Genomic DNA, 23,970 nt, shown 5'->3' on the forward strand with positions numbered 1-23,970 from the left:
AGGGGAGAGACCGGGGAGCTTCCTCAGCGGTGCTGTGAAGAAAAAACATGGCGCTGGTGAGTGCTGAGGGAGAAGCCCTGCCCCCTCGACGGCGGGCTTCTGTCCCGCTAAAAGTGTAAAATTGGCGGGGGCTCCTGCATATATACAGTGTCCAGCTGTATATATGCTCCTTTTGCAAAATAAGAGGTTTATATTGCTGCCCAGGGCGCCCCCCCCTGCGCCCTGCACCCTTACAGTGACCGGAGTATGTGGGTGTGTGTGGGAGCGCACACTATCCCAAATAGTTGACACAGATACCGACACGGATTCAGACTCCAGTGTCGACTACGATGATGCAAAATTACAGCCAAAAGTGGCTAAGGGTATTCGATATGATTATTGCAATAAAAGAGGTTTTGCATATCACTGAGGAACCTCCTGTCCCTGACACGAGGGTACACATGTATAAAGAAAAAAAGCCTGCGGTCACCTTTCCATCCTCGCATGAGCTGAACGAATTATGCGAAAAGGCTTGGGAAACCCCAGACAAGAGACTGCAGGTTCCCAAAAGGATTCTTATGGCGTATCCTTTCCCGCAAAAGGATAGGATACGATGGGAATCCTCTCCTAAGGTGGACAAGGCATTGACACGCTTATCAAAAAAGATAGCGCTGCCATCCCAAGATACGGCTACCCTCAAGGATGCTGCTGATCGCAAGCAGGAGGTTACCATGAAGTCCATTTACACACATTCTGGTACAATACTTAGACTGGCAATGGCGTCGGCCTGGGTTTGTAGTGCTGTGGCTGCATGGACTGATTCCTTAACAGCGGAGATTGAGACCCTAGATAAGGATACCATTTTAATGACCCTAGGGCATATAAAAGATGATGTATTATATATGAGGGATGCTCAAAGAGATGTTTGTTTACTAAGTTCCAGAATAAACGCTATGTCTGTTTCCGCTAGGCGAGTCTTAAGGACCCGACAGTGGACCGGTGATGCCGACTCGAAGAGGCATATGGAGTTTTTACCTTACAAAGGTGAGGAGTTATTTGGAGAAGACCTCTCGGACCTCGTCTCCACAGCTACGGCAGGTAAATCGAATTTCTCTAACGTCCTAGTGGATGCTGGGGACTCCGTAAGGACCATGGGGATAGACGGGCTCCGCAGGAGACATGGGCACTTTGAAAGAATTTAGGCTCTGGTGTGCACTGGCTCCTCCCTCTATGCCCCTCCTCCAGACCTCAGTTTGATACTATGCCCAGACGAGCTGGGTGCTTTTCAGTGAGCTCTCCTGAGTTTGCTGAGAGAAAGTATTTTGTTAGGTTTTTTATTTTCAGGGAGCTCTGCTGGCAACAGACTCCCTGCATCGTGGGACTGAGGGGAGAGAAGCAGCCCTACTCTCTGAAGCTATGTTCTGCTTTTTAGGCTACTGGACACCATTAGCTCCAGAGGGATCGTACGCAGGACTCGGCGACATTGGGACAGGCATGGTTTGACTTCCTGACTGTTCCCTAGCCTCAGCTTTGTCTAATCTTTTGTACAATAAATTCACATTGGCACTTAAGACATTCCACATATCCATCCAGTCAGGTGTCGGCGTTGCCGACGGAGACCTTGCATTCATACACTCCGCCTCCTCCTTAGGTGAGCCTTCAACCTCATACATGTTGACACACGCGTACCGACACACCCCACACATACAGGGGAGCTCTTTTCTGAAGATAGGTTCCCCACCAGGCCCTTTGGAGAGAGAGAGAGTATGCCAGCACACACCCCAGCGCTATATGACCCAGGAAAAAACACAGAATGTTTACCCAGTAGCGCTGTTATAACTTTCTACACGCCAATTATGTGCCCCCCCCTCTTGAAAAACCCACTGTCACCGTCAGTAAGCAGGGGAGAGTCCGGGGAGCTTCCTCTCAGCGCTGTGCTGTGGAGAAAATGGCGCTGGTGAGTGCTGAGGAAGAAGCCCCGCCCCCTCGGCGGCGGGCTTCTGTCCCGCTCAAAATCATTCAAAACATGGCAGGGGTTCTTTATACACATGTACAGTACCCAGCTGTACATGTATATATATGCTTTTGCCATAGGAGAGGTATATATTGCTGCCCAGGGCGCCCCCCCCCCCCTGCATCCTGCACCCTTACAGTGACCGGAGTGTGTGAGGTGAACTGGAGCAATGGCGCACAGCTTCACCGCTGTGCGTTCCCTCTATGAAGATCAGACGTCTTCTGCGGCCTCTGAAGTCTTCTTTCTTCTCATACTCACCCGGCTTCTATCTTCTGGCTCTGCGAGGAGGACGGCGGCGCGGCTCTGGGACGGACGGAGAGGATGAAACCTGCGTACCAATCCCTCTGGAGCTAATGGTGTTCAGTAGCCTAAGAAACAGGACCTTGAAACTCAGAGAAGTAGGGCTGTTTCTCTCTCCTCAGTCCCTCGATGCAGGGAGTCTGTTGCCAGCAGGCTCCCTGAAAATAAAAAACCTAACTAAAATACTTTCTTACAGGATACTCAGGAGAGCTCCCTCAAGAGCACCCATCTCCTCTGGGCACAGTATCAAACTGAGGTCTGGAGGAGGGGCATAGAGGGAGGAGCCAGTGCACACCCAGAGCCTAAAGTCTTTCTTAAAGTGCCCATGTCTCCTGCGGAGCCCGTCTATCCCCATGGTCCTTACGGAGTCCCAGCATCCTCTAGGACGTTAGAGAAAGATGCTCTGCCCTACCAAGTCACACCACGGCATGACTAGAAGGACTTAACCTACCAGGGGGCTAGATCTATGTGGACACATCTGTATGAGTCATAAGGATTACCACGACCCTTGTGGATGGCCCTAGAGATGTTGTCAGACTGAACGGGAGTCAAGTAAATTGTAAAATGCTTGCTCACCGCTGACTGACCAGCACCTGAAAGTAGGCGTTTTTTAAACAAATTAAGGGCAAGACATCTTTCTTATAACTGCAGAACTGACTTTTTCTTAAAGAATAGTTTCACTTTTTTTCTCTTCATTTTTTTTTTTTTTTTTTAATTTATGCTGTTTCTTGAAAGCCATTATATTGCTGGCATCATCAGTTTCCTTATTAGGAAAAAAAAACTCTGTCAGATGTACAGATTTTACGTCCTGAAAATACTTCTAAACAGACAATGTTAACTGCTGTAGCTGCAATGTCTGAAATGCCTCTGTTCATCCTGGGCACTTTCTGAATTCTATCTGGTACTCACAGGATACCACATGCAGTACCCCTTAGTTGTGAGTGATGTGGTAACCATTGCTGCTTTAGGTTGGATCTGATAAAAAAAAACTTTTCTGTCATCACTGAGGAATATCTTCCATTGTATTGCTGACTTGACCTCTAATTTCTGGTTTCCCTGATGTTTGGGAGACAGTGCTGGATGCCTGATTTACCGCTGTTGTGGTAGTCATGTAGTCTTACCTCCTGTCATTTCTATATTATGGAGTCCCGTTTATTTCATTTAGAAATGTTTTTGGTTTGTTTTTTTAATGAGGGTTTTTTTTTCTTAGAGTGCATGTGTAGACCAAACCACTACAATTGTTGTTCTTATAACAAATCTTTAAATATTGTTTAGAAATTCGGTCCTATGAATTGATGCATAGATGAATTCCACAGCCTTAGGGCTAGTAAATGTAGGTAACAGTCAGATAAAAGTGTAGTTGTAGACACATGAAACTTTTTAAAAGAAGCTTTCATCCATTCCATAGTGTCATAAAGTAAGATTCCAGCCTAAGGAATGGTTGCTCTATACCAGAGGTTCTCAAACGCGGTCCTCAAGGCACCACAACAGTCCTGTGATCTAAACAGCAAACTTCTCTACACTAGTCTTCCAAAGGAAACAGGAAAGACTAGGGAGGAAGAGGAGGACCTGGACTACATACACCACTTGGGAAAAACTTCCTGTCTAAACATAGGAGAATGGGATGTAATCTCAGGGTAATGGCTGCCATGGAGGAATGAAGAAAAAGGCTATTTAATTGAATAGCCTTTTCCTGCGACACCGGAATTTTAGCTGGCAATAAGCCGCAACCAACTGAGTGACCCCCTTAGTGTAATGTCCCTTCCCATACAACCCCTTTCCTCCCCCACCACCAAAAACAAAATGCACACAGCTTTGAATACATCAATTTTATTTTCGTTAAAAAAAGCATATTTAAAAATAATAATTACTCAAATGAAGGAAAGGGAGATTAACACAACAATGAACACGGACTGTAATCTAAAATACACATATCAGGTTTGTTGTTATAACTAATGAAGACACCTATGGCTGATCCAGTTAAACCAGTCTACTTTGCCAGTCAGAAAATATCGGAGATTATTCAGCTGCAGCGAGAATATTACTCTGTTCCTGGAGGGTAATAAGTTAGTTCTGGAAATGTAAAATGTTTGTTTTTCTAGGGGAGCAGCTGAAATACCGTTCTGTTTGCAAAGGTGGACTATTCTATCATTTGGTTTGTGTTTTCAATGAGGAAAGAGATATATATCCATACAAAGTACTGAATATCTATATGTGTATACCCATCATCTCTTGCTTTTCTAAAACTATATGGACTGGATATATCTAGGACCTCTTCTGAACTTCTGCATGTTAACAGATTATGAAGGAATATTACTTGTCCAACTACATTTATTAAGAACCATGTATCCTCCTTTGTGGCACAAGCAGCTACATGTCATCTCTATATATTAGCAGTATTACCCAAAGCAATATTGTATGTAATAGTATATTTATCTCTGCCAGTGGGCACCACACATGAACTAGACAAACACATAACATCATGTTCTGTCTAAAAACATTAACAATTTTAAAAGGGGAGATATCAAAATGTTTCATTACTATGTTATATAAAATGTATTGTATGCAGCTTTGTCTGCATATCTTTGCCAACTATAAAGAGAATCCCACCAGCAAAAACAGTCTTCATACACAGTAAGGCACCACCTAGTGGTTAGGTTTTACTGCACTTCAGGGGATTTGTAACAAATCCATTTATTAAGCAATCAAGTATCCCATCCCTAATCATAAATAACTCATTCAATTTCTGGATTCCCAACTCTAAATTAGTAAATGGACTTCTCACAAAAAGGAGAGTATAAAGGTCTCCAAACATCTATATAACAAACTCAACTCCAGAAACAATTCAGCAGGAAGAACTCAAGTCCGTACTATTAAATCTGAAAATAACAGAATGAGTGCCTATAAAGGAAGAAAGGACATTTGGGTGTACACTAAGGGAATATGTTGGCTAATTGTTTTTGTGAGCAGACAGAAACTCTGGAATCACATCTTGAACAGGCCTGTTAGCTCAAGTTTACTAAGGCCAGCTTCATGAATCATTCCTGGGCACACCAAAAAAATGCACATCATTTTTTCCAATGCTCACTATAGGTCTACAACAGGAGTCTCAAGTAATGGAGGGGAACGTTCTTTTTTCCTCTTGAGGCAACCAAGTAAGTTTGATGCAAGGAAAAAAAAAAAAGCTTTTGAAACAAATCCAGTTACAGAGGCCAACACACTGTAAGACAATCAAGGAAACAAACAAAGTAGAACATTCTGCTCCAACTACAACTTTTCCTATGCTCATTCTCTGCAGGAGATGGCGTTATGACAATAATTCTAGGCTCATACAGTAATCAGCTCGAGATCAAACACTGAGAAATCCATGTACACTATATTACATATCACATTCCTGCACATGTTGTTGGATTAGGGCATGGTTTTATTTTCACAATGATTTTTGTTCAAGTTATAGCATTCTGCATAATCACTCCCAAAGGAAATTACCACAGGTTTTCAAGTATTCAACCAACTGGAGTTTGTGTCTCTAGCAGTTGCCAATTGGAACGATCACTAATATTGAGAGCGAGTGTGTATAATATTATAATCTATATACTTATTACACACATATTTAAAGTCTTTAATGTGCAGTATATTATATAAAATGATGGCACTCAATTACTCTGCAGGTTCTTAGCAGCAGATTAGGGAAATCCCACCACATGAGACTACATAGAGAAGCCATCACAGTCGTAGTGTTTCTGTCACCTGGAAGAGCTCCGTTCTTTGCTGACGCAGTCATCATGCGTGGTGCTGTCACCATTGCCCATCCCACTGCATGTTCTCCTCTTTTTCTTTCGGTGGGACATAGTCTCTGCCTCAGAGCTCGAGTCATTCTGCATGCGTAGAAATGTACAAAATAAAGCATGGTCATAAACTCTTGCAAGAACATAAACACTGGTTTACTTGGATATACTTAAAATAATAGATGAAAATAAAAATAAATTATACATATTTATTGCAGCTACATGTGTGCTGCAACGGCTAATCACGTTACTGCTGCTTCATGACATTTGTAGCTGCAGGACTTAGCTTTACTAGACATATGTCAAAACAAATCAACTCACTGCCTAAAAATGACTTTAAAGACGTCAAGTTTAGTAATGCTTATAATCATGAATTGCCAAGCGTCTAAACCAAACATGTCCAAACTTTGGCACTCCAGCTGTTGAGAAACTGCACGTCCCAGCATGCCCTGACACAGCTTTAACATTCTCTGACAGCAAAACTGTGTCAGGGCATGCTGGGATATGTAGTTTCACAACAGCTGGAAGGCCGCAGTTTGGACATGCCTGGTCTAAACCCTACTCCAGCTGCCTATGATTGGCAAAACACTTGCTCTTGCAGAGCTTTATCCACGTAGACCCCACTCGTAGGCCTCACCTCAGAGCCAGATTCTGAAGAACTGGAGGAAGAGGAACTGGAAGAGTCACTAGAAGAGTCCGATGCAATTCCTGTAGATTCCTGCAAATCCACAGTATCCGCCAATGCAGCAAGCTCAGGTTGTTCCTGCTTTAAGATCCTATGGAAGATAGAAGTGTCAGAAAGTGCTACATTTTATTACTGGTGTAATGTAAATTACCCTTTGTTAGAGGTCAGGAAATACCAGAAAACTTTAGACCTAACATCTAGGTGGCAAATGGTGCTCTGTCAGAACCAGGACATCAATCAAAATAGTGGCTCCAATGGAGCAAACTAGGACAGCGTAGATTCAAAATAATAAATCTGTAAGTGTGTTCCAGGTGAGCTCATTGTTGGGTAAAGATTTTACTACAATGCAGAAGTTGTAGACTGTGTGTCTCTACAACATCAGGCCACAGATACCATAGCAAATGCAGTATCAAACAAAATGAACAACAGAAACCTCCAAAGTTGCCTTTTTTGTACAGCCTAGACCTTTAGAAAAGTTACCCCTTTTTAATAATGCATATGCCTTTCTCACCTATACCATTTTCTTGAAAGTTTAGGTCTCCCTCTCACAGTCTTGTGCCAAACCACTGGGAAATTAGTGCAGCTAGCAAAGTTTTGGGTAATAGCGATAGCAGTGTCCACGTTCAGTACTACATGCCACCAACCACCTAAGGAGAACAGAATTATTTTATTACTAAACAGGTCTTTACTCAGTGGCAACCTCATAACGGCAGCGTAATTGATCATCCCATTAAGGAATGATAGTCATATGGTGCAGATTGTTGGACAGAAGCATCTTAAAGGGGCAGGAATATGATTTAACACAGAAAAGTATTACCCGTCATATTTCTTCACTCAGTCCAGCTAGCGGGGAAGTAGACATTTGATGGAAGGGTTTCCTAAAGTACATGAAAGAAAGGATGTGAGGGGAGAGGGAGAGAGTGAGGCACATTGGCCTGAGATAAGAGGAAATGTGCCTTAAAATAAGCTGTTCTGCATACATGGCAGAGGAAAATGTGACTAGTTTTATAGAAGAGAGTTGACACGGATATACTGGGCTTAACTATACATACGCTGTTTCCAGCCTATGGTCAGGGGAGCAGAAGGGGTGGACTGGAATATTTTAATTAATTTTGTTGTAGGGCCCAATGATGGTGTACTGTCCTAACTGATATAGACAAACTACCCGGCAACAGGTAGAAACTAACAAGAGATGCACCTTGCAATGAATACATGAAGACCTTAATTACGGTTAAAATAAAATTAATTCACCTGGTACAAACACAGTCTCTCCAGGCTTCTGCAAGATCTCTAACGGTTTGAATTCAGGAGGCCAGGTGGGAAGCAATGTACGAGGGTAGATCACATTAAACCAGGTGATGGCTTCATCCTGCTGATTACCACCTTCTTCTCTTGTTACTTTGATCAGCTCACGTGGGGTATTGGTGGGAAAGAGGCACCAACGCTTGTGCCCATGGACCAGGGAGTTCCAAGCACTGGTTCCTAGTGGATCAATGTGAATTCCTGTTCCAGAGCGGGGAGGACCCATCACAAACCATCTGCAAAAAAACAAAACAAACAAAAAACATTTAATAAAAAAAATTAAAAAAAAAAACACACCTCTCACTGCTATGTGTTGGGTATGTTATCCAAGCAGTCACTTAACAGATAACGGCACCCTGACAGCGACGTATTCTACCCCTCCCCTAACCTAGCAGAAACTTAGAATGAAGTAGAAAACATTACACGTGAGAGGTCTTGTTACCTTACTTATTGAACTACCCATGTATATTCCGCACCATATGTACACTCGCAGGTTAATTTTTGTTTGGAGCCAAACAACCTACCAGTATATTTTTGGATTGTGGGAGGAAACTGGAGTACCCCAAAGATACCAACAGAAGCACGCAGAACATATATACAGTTAAGACTGTGGTGGGAATTGAACTCAAGACCCGTCAATCATCAATGCTAACCATTACACCAACTGTTCTCCCTCAACCTCTGCAATTGTTTTTTTTATTTTTTTTTAGGAAATTCCCCACAATCATTAACAAGTCAATTAATAGGAAATTTTTAACGCTATAGTCTTCTCAGAATCCCCCTTGAGCTGGAAATGTCAATCTTCTGTGCCTATCACAATGGAAAGCATTTTAGATTACCCAAATGGTGCAAGCCATTAGAATTTGTTTTTGCCACCTGTGGCACAGATTAAGTTGTTCATGAGGTCCTGTAGGAACAATTGATGGAAATAGACCATGCTTATTTTGGTTTGTGCACTACTGTATAGCCAAGAGCTCCCTCTAACAGGAACTCATGGCTAACTGAATACGATTGCTATCATATTTGATCTGTTTCCGACCTTGCCAGTTCCCCATTACAAAAAAAACCCCACAACATGGTAAGTTTCTTAATGTTAGGCCCACATAATTTATTTCTGAAGTCTAATAGGAATTATATTCCTACCTGTATGGTGGTCGGCGTTTCTCACCCGCAAATTGGAAGAGGTCATCGCGAAAATACTTTGGCACATCATAATCTTCTAGCAATTTCCTTCTTTTAGGGTGCTCCCCATAGCTGCTATCAAAGATGTATAGTGGGCTGTCGTCCTGGGTGCCCTCCATATACTCAATGTAATATTTCATCTTCATCTTAACAGAATACCCATCATTGTCTTCTCCACATTTAAACTTCTGGTTGCGATACTTGCGTTTTAGCCTCTCTAAGGTCCATTTCTCATGAGCTGGCCAACTTAGCGTGGCATTGACAATCACAACTGGCTTATATGGCTTTTCAAAGCGCTCAATAAAGTCTTCTGTGGTCAGCTGTGTAGCATCCACACGCTCTACATTATCCTGTAGGATAAAAGTGAAAAAATAAAAAATTAAAATTACATTATCACAGTTATACCATTAAAGCACAATGAAGAGTTCCAACGTAAAAAAATAGGAATTTCATACCTACAGGTAATTCCTTTTCTCTTAGTCCGTAGTGGATACTGGGTTTCTGTACTTTAGTACCATGTGATGTATACATCGGGTCCACTGGAGCCTGGCACTTTAAAACGTTTAGCGTGTGTATGTGTGTGCTGGCTCCTCCCCTCTATGCCCCTCCTACCAGACTCAGTCTAGGAAAACGGTGCCCGAGGAGATGAACATACCACGAGAGAAGGAAGAAATACAACACCGGTGAGGCAACAAGCCAACACACAACCATAACCAAAAGGAGGGCGCTAACCAGAACAGAGGATAGCAATACCAACCCAACCAGGACAGCACAGCTATCCCAACAACATAACTGTACCGCAACGGCAGGCCAACCAAAAACACACTCAGGTAAGCAGGAATCGAAACACTAAGGCGGGTGCCCAGTATCCACTACGGACTACTAGAAAAAGAATTACCGGTAGGTATTAAATTCCTATTTTATTTAACGTCCTAGGGGATACTGGGGATCTGTACTTTAGTACCATGGGGAAGTCCCAAAGCTCCCAAACAGTTGGGAGAGTGCGGAGACCTCTGTAAAACCGCCTGACCAAACTGAAGGTCGTCCTTGGCCAAGGTATAGAACCGTCAGAACTTCACAGCCCAACACAACTGCAGGGCCGAGACATCCCGGGCTGACCTCGTCGAGTGGGCCTGAATAGACGTTGGCAAAGGTAGAGCCGCCGAAGTATAGGCCTGTTGAATGGTCAACCTGAGCCAACGAGCAATGGATTTGCTTGGAAGCTGGACGACCAATCTTGGTAGCATCATAAAAGGACAAACAGCGAATCAGATTTCCAATGACGAGCCGTCCTCTTGACATAAATCTTCAGAGCCCTCACAACATCCAATGACTCTGGCCCAATGGAAGCGGCAGACAACACCGAAACCACAATGGGTTGATTGACATGAAAAGCTGAAACCACTTTCGGTAAAAACAGAGGAAGGGTCCTGAGTTGTGCCCTGTCTTCATGAAAAACCAAATAAGGGCTCTTACAGCATAAGGCCCCCAATTCAGAGACACATCTTGCAGATGCCAATGCTAAAAGCATCACCGCTTTCCAGGTCAGAAATTTAAACCCCACCCTATGTAAGGGTTCAAACCAGTCCGATTGAAGAAAGGACAGAACCACATTGAGATCCCACGGAGCCGTGGGAAGCACGAAGGGCGGTTGCATATGAAGCACTCCTTTTAGGAACGTTTGTACTTCCGGCAACATGGGAATTTGTTTCTGGAAGAAAAGAGAGCGCGGATATGTAGACTTTGATGGAGCCTAAACGTAGGCCCATATCCACTCCTGCTTGCAGTAAAAGTAGAAAACGACAGATTCTAAATTCCACGGGAGAAACCTTTCTACTTTCGCACCAGGAAACATACTTTTTCCAGATACGATTATAATGTTTTGAAGTCACCATCTTCCTGGCTTGGACCATGGTGGAAATAACCCGGGAGGAAACACCTTTTCTTGCTAGAATCTCCCTCTCAAATTCCAAGCCGTCAAACGTGGCCGCTGTAAGTCTGGATAGACGAACGGACCTTGTTGAAGAAGCTCCTTTTAGAGCGGTAGAGGCCAGGGATCCTCCAGAGCCATGGTTAGGAGGTCTGAGTACCACACCCATTGAGGCCAATCCGGGGCAATTAGAATTGCTTGAACGCTTTCCCTTCTTAGTCTTTTTAGAACCCTTGGGATTAGCGGTAGAGGGAACAGGTACACAAACTGGTACGTCCAAGGAGTCGTCAGTGCGTCCACTGCTACAGCCTGCAGATCTCTCCTTGTTGAGACGAGAAGCCATCAGGTCCATCTACGGACAGCCCCACCGGTGAATTAACTGTTGAAACACCTGGGGATGCAGGCCCTATTCCCCCGGATTGAGGTCTATTCTGCTGAGGAAGTCCGCTTCCCAGCTGTCTACTCCTGGAATGAATATGGCTGAGATGGCCCTTGCACTGGCCTCCGCCCAGAGGAGGATCTTTGACACTTACTGCATCCCTGCTCTGCTTCTTGTTACCCCTTGTCGGTTTATGTACGCCACCGCCATGGCGTTGTCCGATTGAACCTGGATCGCCCGATCCCTCAGGAGATGGGAAGCTAGCAGAAGGGCATTGTAAATTGCCCTGGGTTCCAGGACGTTTATCGGCAGAGTAGATTCCCGACTTGACCATATCCCCTGGAACTGGGCCCCTTGGGCCACAGCCCCCCAACCCTGGAGGATGGCATCCACTGTCAGTAGAATCCATGATTGGATATTGAAATTCCTGCCTTCTACCAGGTGTGGAACTTGTAGCTACCATAATAGAGAAATCCGGGCTTTCGGAGAGAAGCTCACTTCCTGATGCATGTGAAGGTGATACACTGACCATTTGTCCAGCAGATCCAGCTGAAATGGCCAGGCATGAAGTCTGCCGTATTGGATTGCCTAGTAAGAAGCAACCATCTTGCCCAGCAAACGTATGCAAAGATGTATGGACACCTTGCTAGGACAGAGCACTGAGCGGACCAAAGCCTAGATAGCCAAGGCCTTGTCCATCGGAAGAAACACCTTTTGAGACCACTGTATCCAGTATCATTCCCAGGAATTGGAGATGTTGGGTCGGTTCCAGGTGAGATTTCTTGAAGTTTAGAATCCACCCACGATCCGTAAGCAGGCGAGTTGTTGGATTGATGCTGTGCAATAGGCACTCCCTGGACATAGCCTTTATCAGGATATTGTCCAAGTAGGGGACTATGTTGACTCCCATCCTGTGCATTTGCATCATCATCTCCGCTATGACTTTGGTGAAGACCCTCGGACAGGCCAAAGGGCAAGACCTGAAACTGGAAATGGTCATCCAAGATGGCGAACCTGAGGTAAGCCTGATGGACGAGGCCACATGGGTGTGTAGGTAAGCAGCCTTGACATCTAGGGATAACAAGAATTCCCCCTCCTCCAGACCGGACAACACTGCCCGCAGGGATTCCATCTTGAATTTGAACACCCACAGATACGGCTTTAGAGTCTTCAGGTTTAAGATGGGTTGCCCCGAACCATGCGGTTTTGGAATGACAAAAAGACTGGAGTAAATCCCCCTTTTGTGCAATGGAGGTGGTACTGGAACCACCACCCCTGTCTGCAAAAATTTCTGAATTGCCTCTGGCAAGGTAACTTTTGCAGCGGGCAAAACTGGTAAGCACGATTTGAAAAATCTGGGAGGAGGAAGTGTTTTAAATTCCAGCCGGTATCCCTGGGAAATGAGATCCCTCACCCAAGGATCCCGACAGGACTTCGCCCACACGTGGGCTAAGTGTTGAAGGCGTGCAACCACCTAAAAGTCGCCTTGCTGCTGGGGCCAACCGTCACGCGGAAGGCTTAGCGGCAGGGTATCCCGTGGTCTGGTCCAGGGATGCAGCAGTTGCAGGTTTACGGGGCTTACCATGAGATCCTTTCGGAGTGGTGGAGACTCCCCGGCCCATGCCTCTGAACCTTGCCACACGAAAGGACTGCAAGGAGGGTCCTATGTAAGAATGTCTAGCAGGTGGTGCAGCCAACGGCAGAGAGGTAGACTTACCCGCCGGTGCCTGGGAAATCCATTTATTTAATTTGTCCCCAAACATGGCATCACCTGTAAAGAGAAGATTTTTCACACCCTTTTTAGAAACAGCATCCGCTGACCATTGACGCAACCACAGAGCTCTGCCTGCCGAAACTGCCGTAGCAGTAGTGCGGTCATTTATCTTACACACAATTCCTTTATAGTCTCGCTCATAAAATTTGCAGCATCCTGTATGTGTTGCAGCAGAGTAATGACCTCATCCTGGGGCAGATTATCTAATCCATTAATAATATTATCGGACCACCTGACCATTGCCCTGGAAATCCACCCACAAACTATTGTGGGGCGCTGTGCTACTCCCACTGTCGTATAAATTGCCTTGCGAGTGGTCTCAATTTTACTGTCAGCCGGCTCTTTTAGGGATATAGCCCCTGGCACCGGCAGTACCAACTACTTAGACACAGACGTATCCACTGATATGGTGTTTTCCCATACCTTCCTGTCCTCAGCTGGGAGGGGAAAGGTAGCTAAAAATCTCTGAGGAATTTAAAAATTTCTTATCAGGGTTTAACCATGCTTCCCTGGCCAGGGAGTTTAACTCTTTAGACACAGGAAAAGTTGCTGATGTCCTTGGTCTAACATTAAAGTACAACTCCTCATCTGGGGTTCAGACTCCTGATCCGGTATGTGAAGAACCTCTTACCGCAAAAATGAGGGCCTCCACCCCTGGGGACACAGCTGACATCAGAATGATCAGAATCAGACTGGAGCACCTGTGGCAATGAGCGTTTATGAGAAACCTTTCTGGTATCTGCTGCTTTTGCCATACGATCAATAGACTGTTTTAACACCTGTCTCTCCTTTATTGCTGCAGCTAATTCTGAATTAAAATCCTGAATCATGCTTTTAAAATTATCCAGCCAGTCAGGTGCATGTGAACTGTGTCCCTGAGGAGACGAGGAGCACGGTTCACACATGAGACCCCGCTGAATAAGGGGTAGAGTTACAAGCAGCACACATAACCATGTCCACAGACATCTTGAAACAACTGTAATATAGCGCAGCTCACTGGAAAACACCCCCACACAGACCCTAGAGAGCCCCTGGAGTGACACTGAGGAGCGGAGACCAGCACACAGAACACAGCAGCACAGTGTGTGAAATAAAGTGTTTAAACTGATAAAAGTGCAGCAGCACTACCAATATAGTGCTCCCCCCCCTGCTATGAACCCCTGGTACCAGTACAGAGTCTGTAACATCGTGGGTCCGTGGAGGAGCAGCGAGCATGCAGCCTTGATGATCCGCAGCAGCAGGAAATGGCGCCTTCCTGCCTCTGGTCCTGCTCTGGGAAGCTCCGCCCATTGCAATGGAATGCGGTCCCTCACAATATTATACTGGCCATGAGTAAATTTCACACATATAACAGAACAGTCAAGCCCTAAGGGGCAGTGAGCACTGCAGGGCATGAGCCCCGAGCCAGTTGTGTCCGCAGCGGGCACCGCAGTTCGTGGCCTGTGACCACCGTGCGACCTGCCGCCAAACTGCATCGGGGACCCGCTAACCGGAACCCCGGTGTAACACACCATGATCTTGAGCATCTGTTAGGGCAGGGTGGGCAATTATTTCAGCTGGGGGGCCGCTTAACACTTCCAGCGAATATTCGAGGGCCACACACAAAAAATACTCAGAGTCCCCTTTTTACACATTACGGCAGACAGCGTCCCCTTTTTACACATTACGGCAGACAGCGTCCCCCCTTTTTACACATTACGGCAGACAGCGTGCCCTTTTTTACACATTACGGCAGACAGCGTCCCCCCTTTTTACACATTACGGCAGACAGCGTGCCCTTTTTTACACATTACGGCAGACAGTGTCCCCTTTTTACACATTACGGCAGACAGCGTCCCCCTTTTTATACATTACAGCAGACAGTCCCTACCCCCCCTTTCCTCCCCTCCCCTCAACCCATATTGCAGTTTTTAACTCCCCTCCCTCCCCACCCTTAAACCTATGTGGCAGCTTAAGAACTGATCCAGGGGTTGGCTGGACAGGGGGTTTACCTGTTTGTCACAGTGGCAGATGATCCCCGCTGTCCGATGATCCGCGCTGCTGCCGGCCGGAGTCACCACTGATGTGGCCTCTCCTGCTCCGGCTCGCTGCCCGCTGCTTCTCCTCACTGGCCGCCGCTCCTGCTCACTGCAGTGCCTGCTCCCCGCGCCGCCCAGCTAACAGAGGAAATCCCGGTCAGCTGACCCTGTGACGTGACCGGGATTTCCTCAGCGGCGCCGCATCTGAGAGCAGTGCAATGACAAGCGGCCTGTCGGGCCGCTTGTCATTGCACTCTGGTGGGGCACAGCGGGCCAGGCAGGATCGGTCCGCGGGCCGCCTGTTGCCCACCACTATGTTAGGGGATGGCAGCTAGCTGCTGGCGTGGGCACACATACTAACAATGTGTGATCAGAATCTCAGGAGCTCAGTGTCCTGCCAGCTGGGATTACAAACTATTAACCCTCAGGAGGTTGGTTCGGTCCCCCAATCTAAATCGCACGAAACAAGTAGCCTGGTTGCCAACTAGGACTACCTGAAAAACAATAAACTAAAACAAAAATAAAAGGAAACTCTGGAGTTCCAGAGAAATGCACCCGGCTCCTTGGGCAAATTTTTCTAAATGGAGTCTGGTAGGAGGGGCATAGAGGGGAGGAGCCAGCACACACACTAAAGGTTTTTTAAATGCCAGGCTCCAGTGGACCCGATCTATACCCACCATGGTACTAAAGTACAGATACCCAGTATCCACTAGGACGTTAGAGAAAGTAACGATCCCTGAAGTTCAACAAGGCAACGTTTAGCAATAAGTAAATACCAAACAATCCGCTGGCCTATTTTTCTTTTGGCAATACCCATTTGACTTTAAATGGAACAGTACTGCTATGCTCACTGCATTGTGAAAAGAATTTAAAACCTAGAAAAGGGCCTTTGATAATTGTTGACAAGGACAATATTCACGTAGCAGTGCTCTGCCAATCCTTAACAGCTCCAAGGATTCAGTGCCGTTTCCTCTCTGCTACAAAGGAAGACTATTTTTCACTGACCACATCGCCTAGTGTGTACCCACCTTAACTTTAATATATTTAATTTAGATGACTTGACAGTGTCACCATGCACCTTGGCATGGAACAGTAAACCACATACAAATCACACAAACTGCAAAATAAAAGAAACCGCAATGATGTTAAAAGCTACACTAGTTAGCCAATTGCCTTGCCTGATTTGTAACTGAATAAGCCTACATTAGGTTTATTGAACAACTTTAAAAGAAACAAGCTTTGCCAGTACACAAGCGGTTTTTCGGTTCTGACTGCAACAAACCAAATGTGGAAAAATAAGATTTTAAACCAGCCGGTAAATCTTTTTCTCCTAGTCCGCAGAGGAAGCTGGGGACTCCGTGAGGACCATGGGGTATAGACGGGCTCCGCAGGAGACATGGGCACTATAAAGAACTTTAGAATTGGTGTGCACTGGCTCCTCCCTTTATGCCCCTCCTCCAGACCTCAGTTAGAGAAACTGTGCCCAGAGGAGATGTACAATACGAGGAAAGGATTTTGTAAATCTAAGGGCAAGATTCATACCAGCCCACACCATATAACCTGGAATATACGCAACCAGTTAACAGTATGAACAAAACAGTATCAGCTAAAGACTGATCTCAACTGTAACATAACCCTATGTAAGCAATAACTATATACAAGCCTTGCAGATTTTGTCCGCACTGGGACGGGCGCCCAGCATCCTCTACGGACTAGGAGAAAAAGATTTACCGGTAGGTTTAAAAATAAGATTTTAAACCTACCGGTAAATCTTTCTCTCATAATCCGTAGAGGATGCTGGGGACTCCTTAAGGACCATGGGGATAGACGGGCTCCGCAGGAGACATGGGCACTTTAAGAAAGACTTTAGGAATAAGTGTGCACTAGCTCCTCACTCTATGCCCCTCCTCCAGACCTCAGTTAGAGAAACTGTGCCCAGAGGAGACGGACAGTACGAGGAAAGGATTTTGTTAATCCAAGGGCAAGATTCATACCAGCCACACCAATCACACCGTATAACTTGAGATATACTAATCAGTTAACAGTATGAAAACATAGCATCAGTCCAAGACCGATGAAAACTATAACATAACCCTTATGTAAGCAAAACTATATACAAGTCTTGCAGAAGTAGTCCGCACTTGGGACGGGCGCCCAGCATCCTCTACGGACTACGAGAAAAAGATTTACCAGTAGGTTTAAAATCTTATTTTCTCTTATGTCCTAGAGGATGCTGGCGACTCCGTAAGGACCATAGGGATTATACCAAAGCTCCCAAACGGGCGGGAGAGTGCGGATGACTCTGCAGCACCGATTGAGCAACCATGAGGTCCTCCTCAGCCAGGGTATCAAACTTATAGAACTTTGCAAAGGTGTTTGAACCCGACCAAGTAGCAGCTCGGCATAGTTGTAGTGCCGAGACCCCTCGGGCCGCCGCCCAAGACGAGCCCACCTTCCTAGTGGAATGGGCCTTAACCGATTTTGGTAACGGCAATCCAGCCGTAGAATGCGCCTGCTGAATTGTGTTACAGATCCAGCGAGCAATAGTCTGCTTTGAAGCAGGGCCGCCAACCTTGTTGGCTGCATATAGGACAAACAGTGCTTCTGTTTTTCTGACTCTAGCCGTTCTGGCCACGTAAATTTTCAAAGCCCTGACTACATCAAGGGACTCGGAATCCTCCAAGTCTCACGTAGCCACAGGCACCACAATAGGTTGGTTCATATGAAAAGATGACACCACCTTAGGCAAGAATTGAGAACAGGTCCGCAATTCCGCTCTATCCACATGGAAAACCAGATGGGGCTTTTATGAGACAAAGCCGCCAATTCAGACACTCGCCTAGCCGAAGCCAAGGCTAATAACATGACCACCTTCCAAGTGAGATATTTTAACTGCACCGTTTGAAGTGGTTCAAACCAGTGCGACTTAAGGAAACTCAACACCACGTTAAGGTCCCAAGTCGCCACCGGAGGTATAAAAGGAGGCTGAATGTGCAGCACTCCCTTCACAAAAGTCTGTACTTCTGGGAGAGAAGCCAATTCTTTTTGAAAGAAAATGGATAAGACCGAAATCTGAACCTTAATGAAGCCTAAGTTTAGGCCCAAATTCACTCCAGTTTGTAGGAAGTGAAGGAAACGGCCCAGATGGAATTCTTCCGTAGGAGCATTCCTGGCCTCCCAAGAAACATTTTCGCCATATACGGTGATAATGTTTAGAAGTCATGTCCTTCCTAGCCTTTATCAGCGTAGGAATGATCTCATCCGAAATGCCTTTTCTGCTAGGATCCGGCGTTTAACCGCCATGCCGTCAAATGCAGCCGCGGCAAGTCTTGGAACCGACAGGGCCCCTGTTGCAACAGGTCCTGTCCTAAAGGAAGAGGCCACGGATCTTCTGTGAGCATTTCCTGCAGATCCGGATACCAGGTAATTCGTGGCCAATCTGGAACAATGAGAATTGTTCTCACTCCTCTCTTTATTATTTTCAACACCTTGGGTATGAGAGGAAGAGGAGGAAATACATAGACCGTCTGGAACACCCACGGTGTCACTAAAGCGTCTACAGCTACTGCCTGAGGATCTTTTGATCTGGCGCAATACCTCTGTAGCTTTTTGTTGAGGCGGGACGCCATCATGTCTATCTGGGGTAATCCCCACTGACTTGCAATCTGTGCGAAGACTTCCGGATGAAGTCCCCACTTTCCTGGATGCAGGTCGTGTCTGCTGAGGAATTCTGCTTCCCAGTTGTCCGCTCCCGGAATGAACACTGCTGACAGTGCGCTTACATGAATTTCCGCCCAGCGAAGAATTCTGGTGGCTTCCGCCATTGCCACTCTGCTCCATGTGCCGCCTTGGCGGTTTACATGAGCCACTGCGGTGATGTTGCCTGACTGGATCAGAATTGGTTGGTCGCGCGGTAATGTCTCCGCTTGACGTAGGGCGCTGTATATGGCCCTCAGTTCCAGGATGTTGATGTGAAGACAAGTCTCTTGACTTGACCAAAAACCTTGGAAGTTTCTTCCCTGTGTGACTGCTCCCCAACCTCTCTGAGGCTAGCGTCCGTGGTTACCAGAATCCAATCCTGAATGCCGAACCTGCGACCCTCTAGAAGGTGAGCACCCTGCAGCCACCACAGGAGAGATACCCTGGCCCTGGGGAACAGGGAGATCAACTGATGAATTTGTAGATGTGACCCGGACCACTTGTCCAGTAGGTCCCACTGGAAAGTCCTCGCATGGAGTCTGCCAAAGGGAATGACCTCGTATGATGCCACCATCTTTACCAGGACTCGAGTGCAGTGATGCACTGACACCAGTTTTGGTTTCAATAGGTTCCCGACTAGAGTCATGAGTTCCTGAGCTTTTTCTATCGGAAGATAAACTCTTTTCTGGTCTGTATCCAGAATCATGCCCAAGAAAGTCAGACGAGTCGTCGGAACCAACTGCGACTTCGGGAAATTGAGAATCCTGCCGTGTTTCTGTAACACCTTCAGTGAAAGCGATACGCTGTTCAGTAACTGCTCTCTTGATCTCGTTTTTATGAGGAGATTGTCCAAGTACGGGATAATTGTGACACCTTGCTTGCGCAGGAGCACCATCATTTCCGCCATTACCTTGGTGAAAATCCTCGGGTCCGTGGAAAGCCCAAACGGCAACGTCTGAAATTGGTAATGACAATACTGAACCACAAATCTCAGGTACGCCTGATGAGGTGGATAAATGGGAACATGAAGGTATGCATCCTTTATGTCCAGAGATACCATAAAATCCCTCCCTTCCAGGCTGGCGATGACCGCCCTGAGCGATTCCATCTTGAACCCTTTTCAAGTATAGGTTCAGGGATTTTAGAGTTAGAATGGGTCTGACCGAACCGTCCGGTTTCGGGACTACAAACAGGGTTGAGGAATATCCCCTCCCTTGTTGAAGTAGGTTGATTTTGTAGAGGCCGGGGAGGACATCTGTTTCTGGGAACTAGCTGTGTTGTGCAGCTTTTTCCCTCTGCCCTTACCTCTGGCAAGAAAGAACGCACCTCGTACTCTCTTGTTTCTTGTGACCGAAAGGACTGCATTTGATAATGTGGTGCTTTCTTAGACTGTGAGGGAATAGAAGGCAAAAATTTTGATTTACCAGCTGTAGCTGTGGAGACAAGGTCCGAGAGACCATCCCCAAACAATTCCTCACCCTTGTAAGGTAAAACCTCCATATGCCTCTTTGAGTCGGCATCACCTGTCCATTGCCGGGTCCATAGGACTCGTCTAGCAGAAATCGACATAGCGTTGATTTCGTTAATATGACCCCGGGTCAATAAAATGGTACCCCTATCCAGGGTATCAATTTCCGTCGATAAGGTACCTATCCACGCTGCTACAGCGCTACATACTCCCGCTGACACTATTGCCGGTCTGAGTAAGGTACTATAATGTGTGTAAATGGACTTTAAGGTAGCCTGCTGTTTGCGATCAGCAGGATCCCTGAGGGTAGCCATATCTTGGAATGGCAGCTTACTCTTTTGGATAAGCGTGTCCACGCTATTTTCCCCCCTTGGGGAAAATTCTCACCGTATCCTGCCCTTAGTCAAGAAAGGATACACCCTAAGAATCCTTGTGGGACTCTGCAGTTTCTTGTCTGGAGATTCTCAAGCCTTTTCAATAACTCGTTCATGAGATGGGGGAAAGGTTACCTCAGGTTTCTTTACCCTATACATGTGTACCCTCGTGTCAGGGACAGGAGGTTTCTCTGTGATATGCAAAACATCTTTTATTACAATAATCATATATTGAATACTATTTGCCAATTCTGGCTGTAACTTTGCATCATCGTAGTAGACACTGGAGTCAGAATCCGTGTCGGCGTCAGTGTCTACTATTTTGGATAGTGGGCGCTTGAGAGACCCCGGAGGTCCCTGTGACATAGGGGAAAGGCAGGGTTTGACGCCTGTACATTCCCTAGACTCAGTGCAATAAATTCACATTAGCACTAAAACCTTCCACATATCCAACCAGTCAGGTGTCGGTGTTGCCGACGGAAACACCAGTCATTAACTCCACCTCCTCCCTATGAGAGCCTTTTACCTCAGACATGCCAACACGCGTACCGACACACCACACACTCAGAGAATCTTCTTAACTGAAGACAGTTCCCCCACAAGGCCCTTTGGAGAGACAGAGAGAGAGTATGCCAGCACACACCCAGCGTTGTATGACCCAGGAAAAAAAAAACACACAATATGTTTACCCAGATAGCGCTGTTATCTTTATTTTTGCGCCAAATGATGTCCTCCCCCCCCCCCCCCCTTCTTTAAAACCCTTTTTCACTGTGGATAAGCAGGGGAGAGTCCCGGGAGCTTCCTCTCAGCGCTGTGCTGTGGAGAAAATGGTGCTGGTGAGTGCTGAGGAAGAAGCCCCGCCCCCTCAGCGGCGGGCTTCTGTCCCGCTAAAATATATAAAAAACTGACGGGGGCATGTATATATATATATATATATTATATATATATATATATATATATAATAAGAATTTACTTACCGATAATTCTATTTCTCGGAGTCCGTAGTGGATGCTGGGGTTCCTGAAAGGACCATGGGGAATAGCGGCTCCGCAGGAGACAGGGCACAAAAAAGTAAAGCTTTTACCAGATCAGGTGGTGTGCACTGGCTCCTCCCCCTATGACCCTCCTCCAGACTCCAGTTAGGTACTGTGCCCGGACGAGCGTACACAATAAGGGAGGCAATTTGAATCCCGGGTAAGACTCATACCAGCCACACCAATCACACCGTACAACTTGTGATCTAAACCCAGTTAACAGTATGATAACAGAAAGAGCCTCTTAAAGATGGCTCCTTAACAATATAACCCGAATTTGTTAACAATAACTATGTACAGTATTGCAGATAATCCGCACTTGGGATGGGCGCCCAGCATCCACTACGGACTCCGAGAAATAGAATTATCGGTAAGTAAATTCTTATTTTCTCTATCGTCCTAAGTGGATGCTGGGGTTCCTGAAAGGACCATGGGGATTATACCAAAGCTCCCAAACGGGCGGGAGAGTGCGGATGACTCTGCAGCACCGAATGAGAGAATTCCAAGTCCTCTTTTGCCAGGGTATCAAATTTGTAGAATTTTACAAACGTGTTTTCCCCCGACCACGTAGCTGCTCGGCAGAATTGTAATGCCGAGACCCCTCGGGCAGCCGCCCAAGATGAGCCCACCTTCCTTGTGGAATGGGCCTTAACAGATTTAGGCTGTGGCAGGCCTGCCACAGAATGAGCAAGTTGAATTGTGTTACAAATCCAACGAGCAATCGTCTGCTTAGAAGCAGGGGCACCCAACTTGTTGGGTGCATATAGTATCAACAGCGAGTCAGATTTTCTGACTTCAGCCGTCCTTGAAATGTATATTTTTAAGGCTCTGACAACGTCCAACAACTTGGAGTCCTCCAAGTCGCCAGTGGCCGCAGGCACCACAATAGGTTGGTTCAGGTGAAACGCTGATACCACCTTAGGGAGAAAATGCGGACGAGTCCTCAGTTCTGCCCTATCCGAATGGAAGATTAGATAAGGGCTTTTATAAGATAAAGCCGCCAATTCAGATACTCTCCTGGCGGAAGCCAGGGCCAGTAACATAGTCACTTTCCATGTGAGATATTTAAAATCCACCTTTTTCAATGGTTCAAACCAATGGGATTTGAGGAAATCTAAAACTACATTTAGATCCCACGGTGCCACCGGAGGCACCACAGGAGGCTGTATATGCAGTACTCCTTTAACAAAAGTCTGTACCTCAGGAACTGAGGCCAATTCTTTTTGGAAGAATATTGACAGGGCCGAAATTTGAACCTTAATAGATCTCAATTTGAGACCCATAGACAATCCTGATTGTAGGAAATGTAGGAAACGACCCAGTTGAAATTCCTCCGTCGGAACACTCCGATCCTCGCACCACGCGACATATTTTCGCCACATGCGGTGATAATGTTTCGCGGTGACTTCCTTCCTTGCCTTAATCAAGGTAGGAATGACTTCTTCTGGAATGCCTTTCCCTTTTAGGATCTGGCGTTCAACCGCCATGCCGTCAAACGCAGCCGCGGTAAGTCTTGAAAGAGACAGGGACCCTGTTGTAGCAGGTCCCTTCTCAGAAGTAGAGGGCACGGGTCGTCCGTGACCAACTCTTGAAGTTCCGGGTACCAAGTCCTTCTTGGCCAATCCGGAGCCACTAGTATTGTTCTTACTCCTCCTCACCGTATAATCTTCAATACCTTTGGTATGAGAGGCAGAGGAGGAAACACATATACTGATTTGTACACCCAAGGTGTTACCAGTGCGTCCACAGCTATTGCCTGTGGATCTCTTGACCTGGCGCAATACTTGTCCAGTTTCTTGTTGAGGCGAGACGCCATCATGTCTACCATTGGTCTTTCCCAACAGTTTATTAGCATGTGGAAGACTTCTGGATGAAGACCCCCCTCTCCCGGGTGAATATCGTGTCTGCTGAGGAAGTCTGCTTCCCAGTTGTCCACGCCCGGGAAGAACACTGCTGACAGTGCTATTACGTGATTCTCCGCCCAGCGAAGAATCTTGGCAGCTTCTGCCATTGCACTCCTGCTTCTTGTGCCGCCCTGTCTGTT

The 23,970-nt window shown here is 46.2% G+C and overlaps 1 protein-coding gene across 1 annotated transcript in view; it reads right to left on the reverse strand.

Moving 5' to 3' along the window:
• Positions 1-4,107: 4,107 nt before the first annotated feature.
• Positions 4,108-23,970, reverse strand: part of JMJD6 (jumonji domain containing 6, arginine demethylase and lysine hydroxylase) — a 59,238-nt gene continuing 39,375 nt past the window's right edge. The window contains exons 2-6 of the mRNA XM_063960433.1: positions 9,212-9,600; positions 8,018-8,304; positions 7,278-7,413; positions 6,719-6,857; positions 4,108-6,171 (exon numbers count right to left, since the gene is read on the reverse strand). Of these exons, the coding sequence (XP_063816503.1) occupies positions 6,040-6,171; positions 6,719-6,857; positions 7,278-7,413; positions 8,018-8,304; positions 9,212-9,600 (1,083 nt within the window). The 3' untranslated portion in view covers positions 4,108-6,039. The remainder of the gene's footprint in view (positions 6,172-6,718; positions 6,858-7,277; positions 7,414-8,017; positions 8,305-9,211; positions 9,601-23,970) is intronic.

Source organism: Pseudophryne corroboree, chromosome 3 (genome assembly GCF_028390025.1).
Source record: "Pseudophryne corroboree isolate aPseCor3 chromosome 3, aPseCor3.hap2, whole genome shotgun sequence".
Taxonomy (NCBI): Eukaryota; Metazoa; Chordata; class Amphibia; order Anura; family Myobatrachidae; genus Pseudophryne; species Pseudophryne corroboree.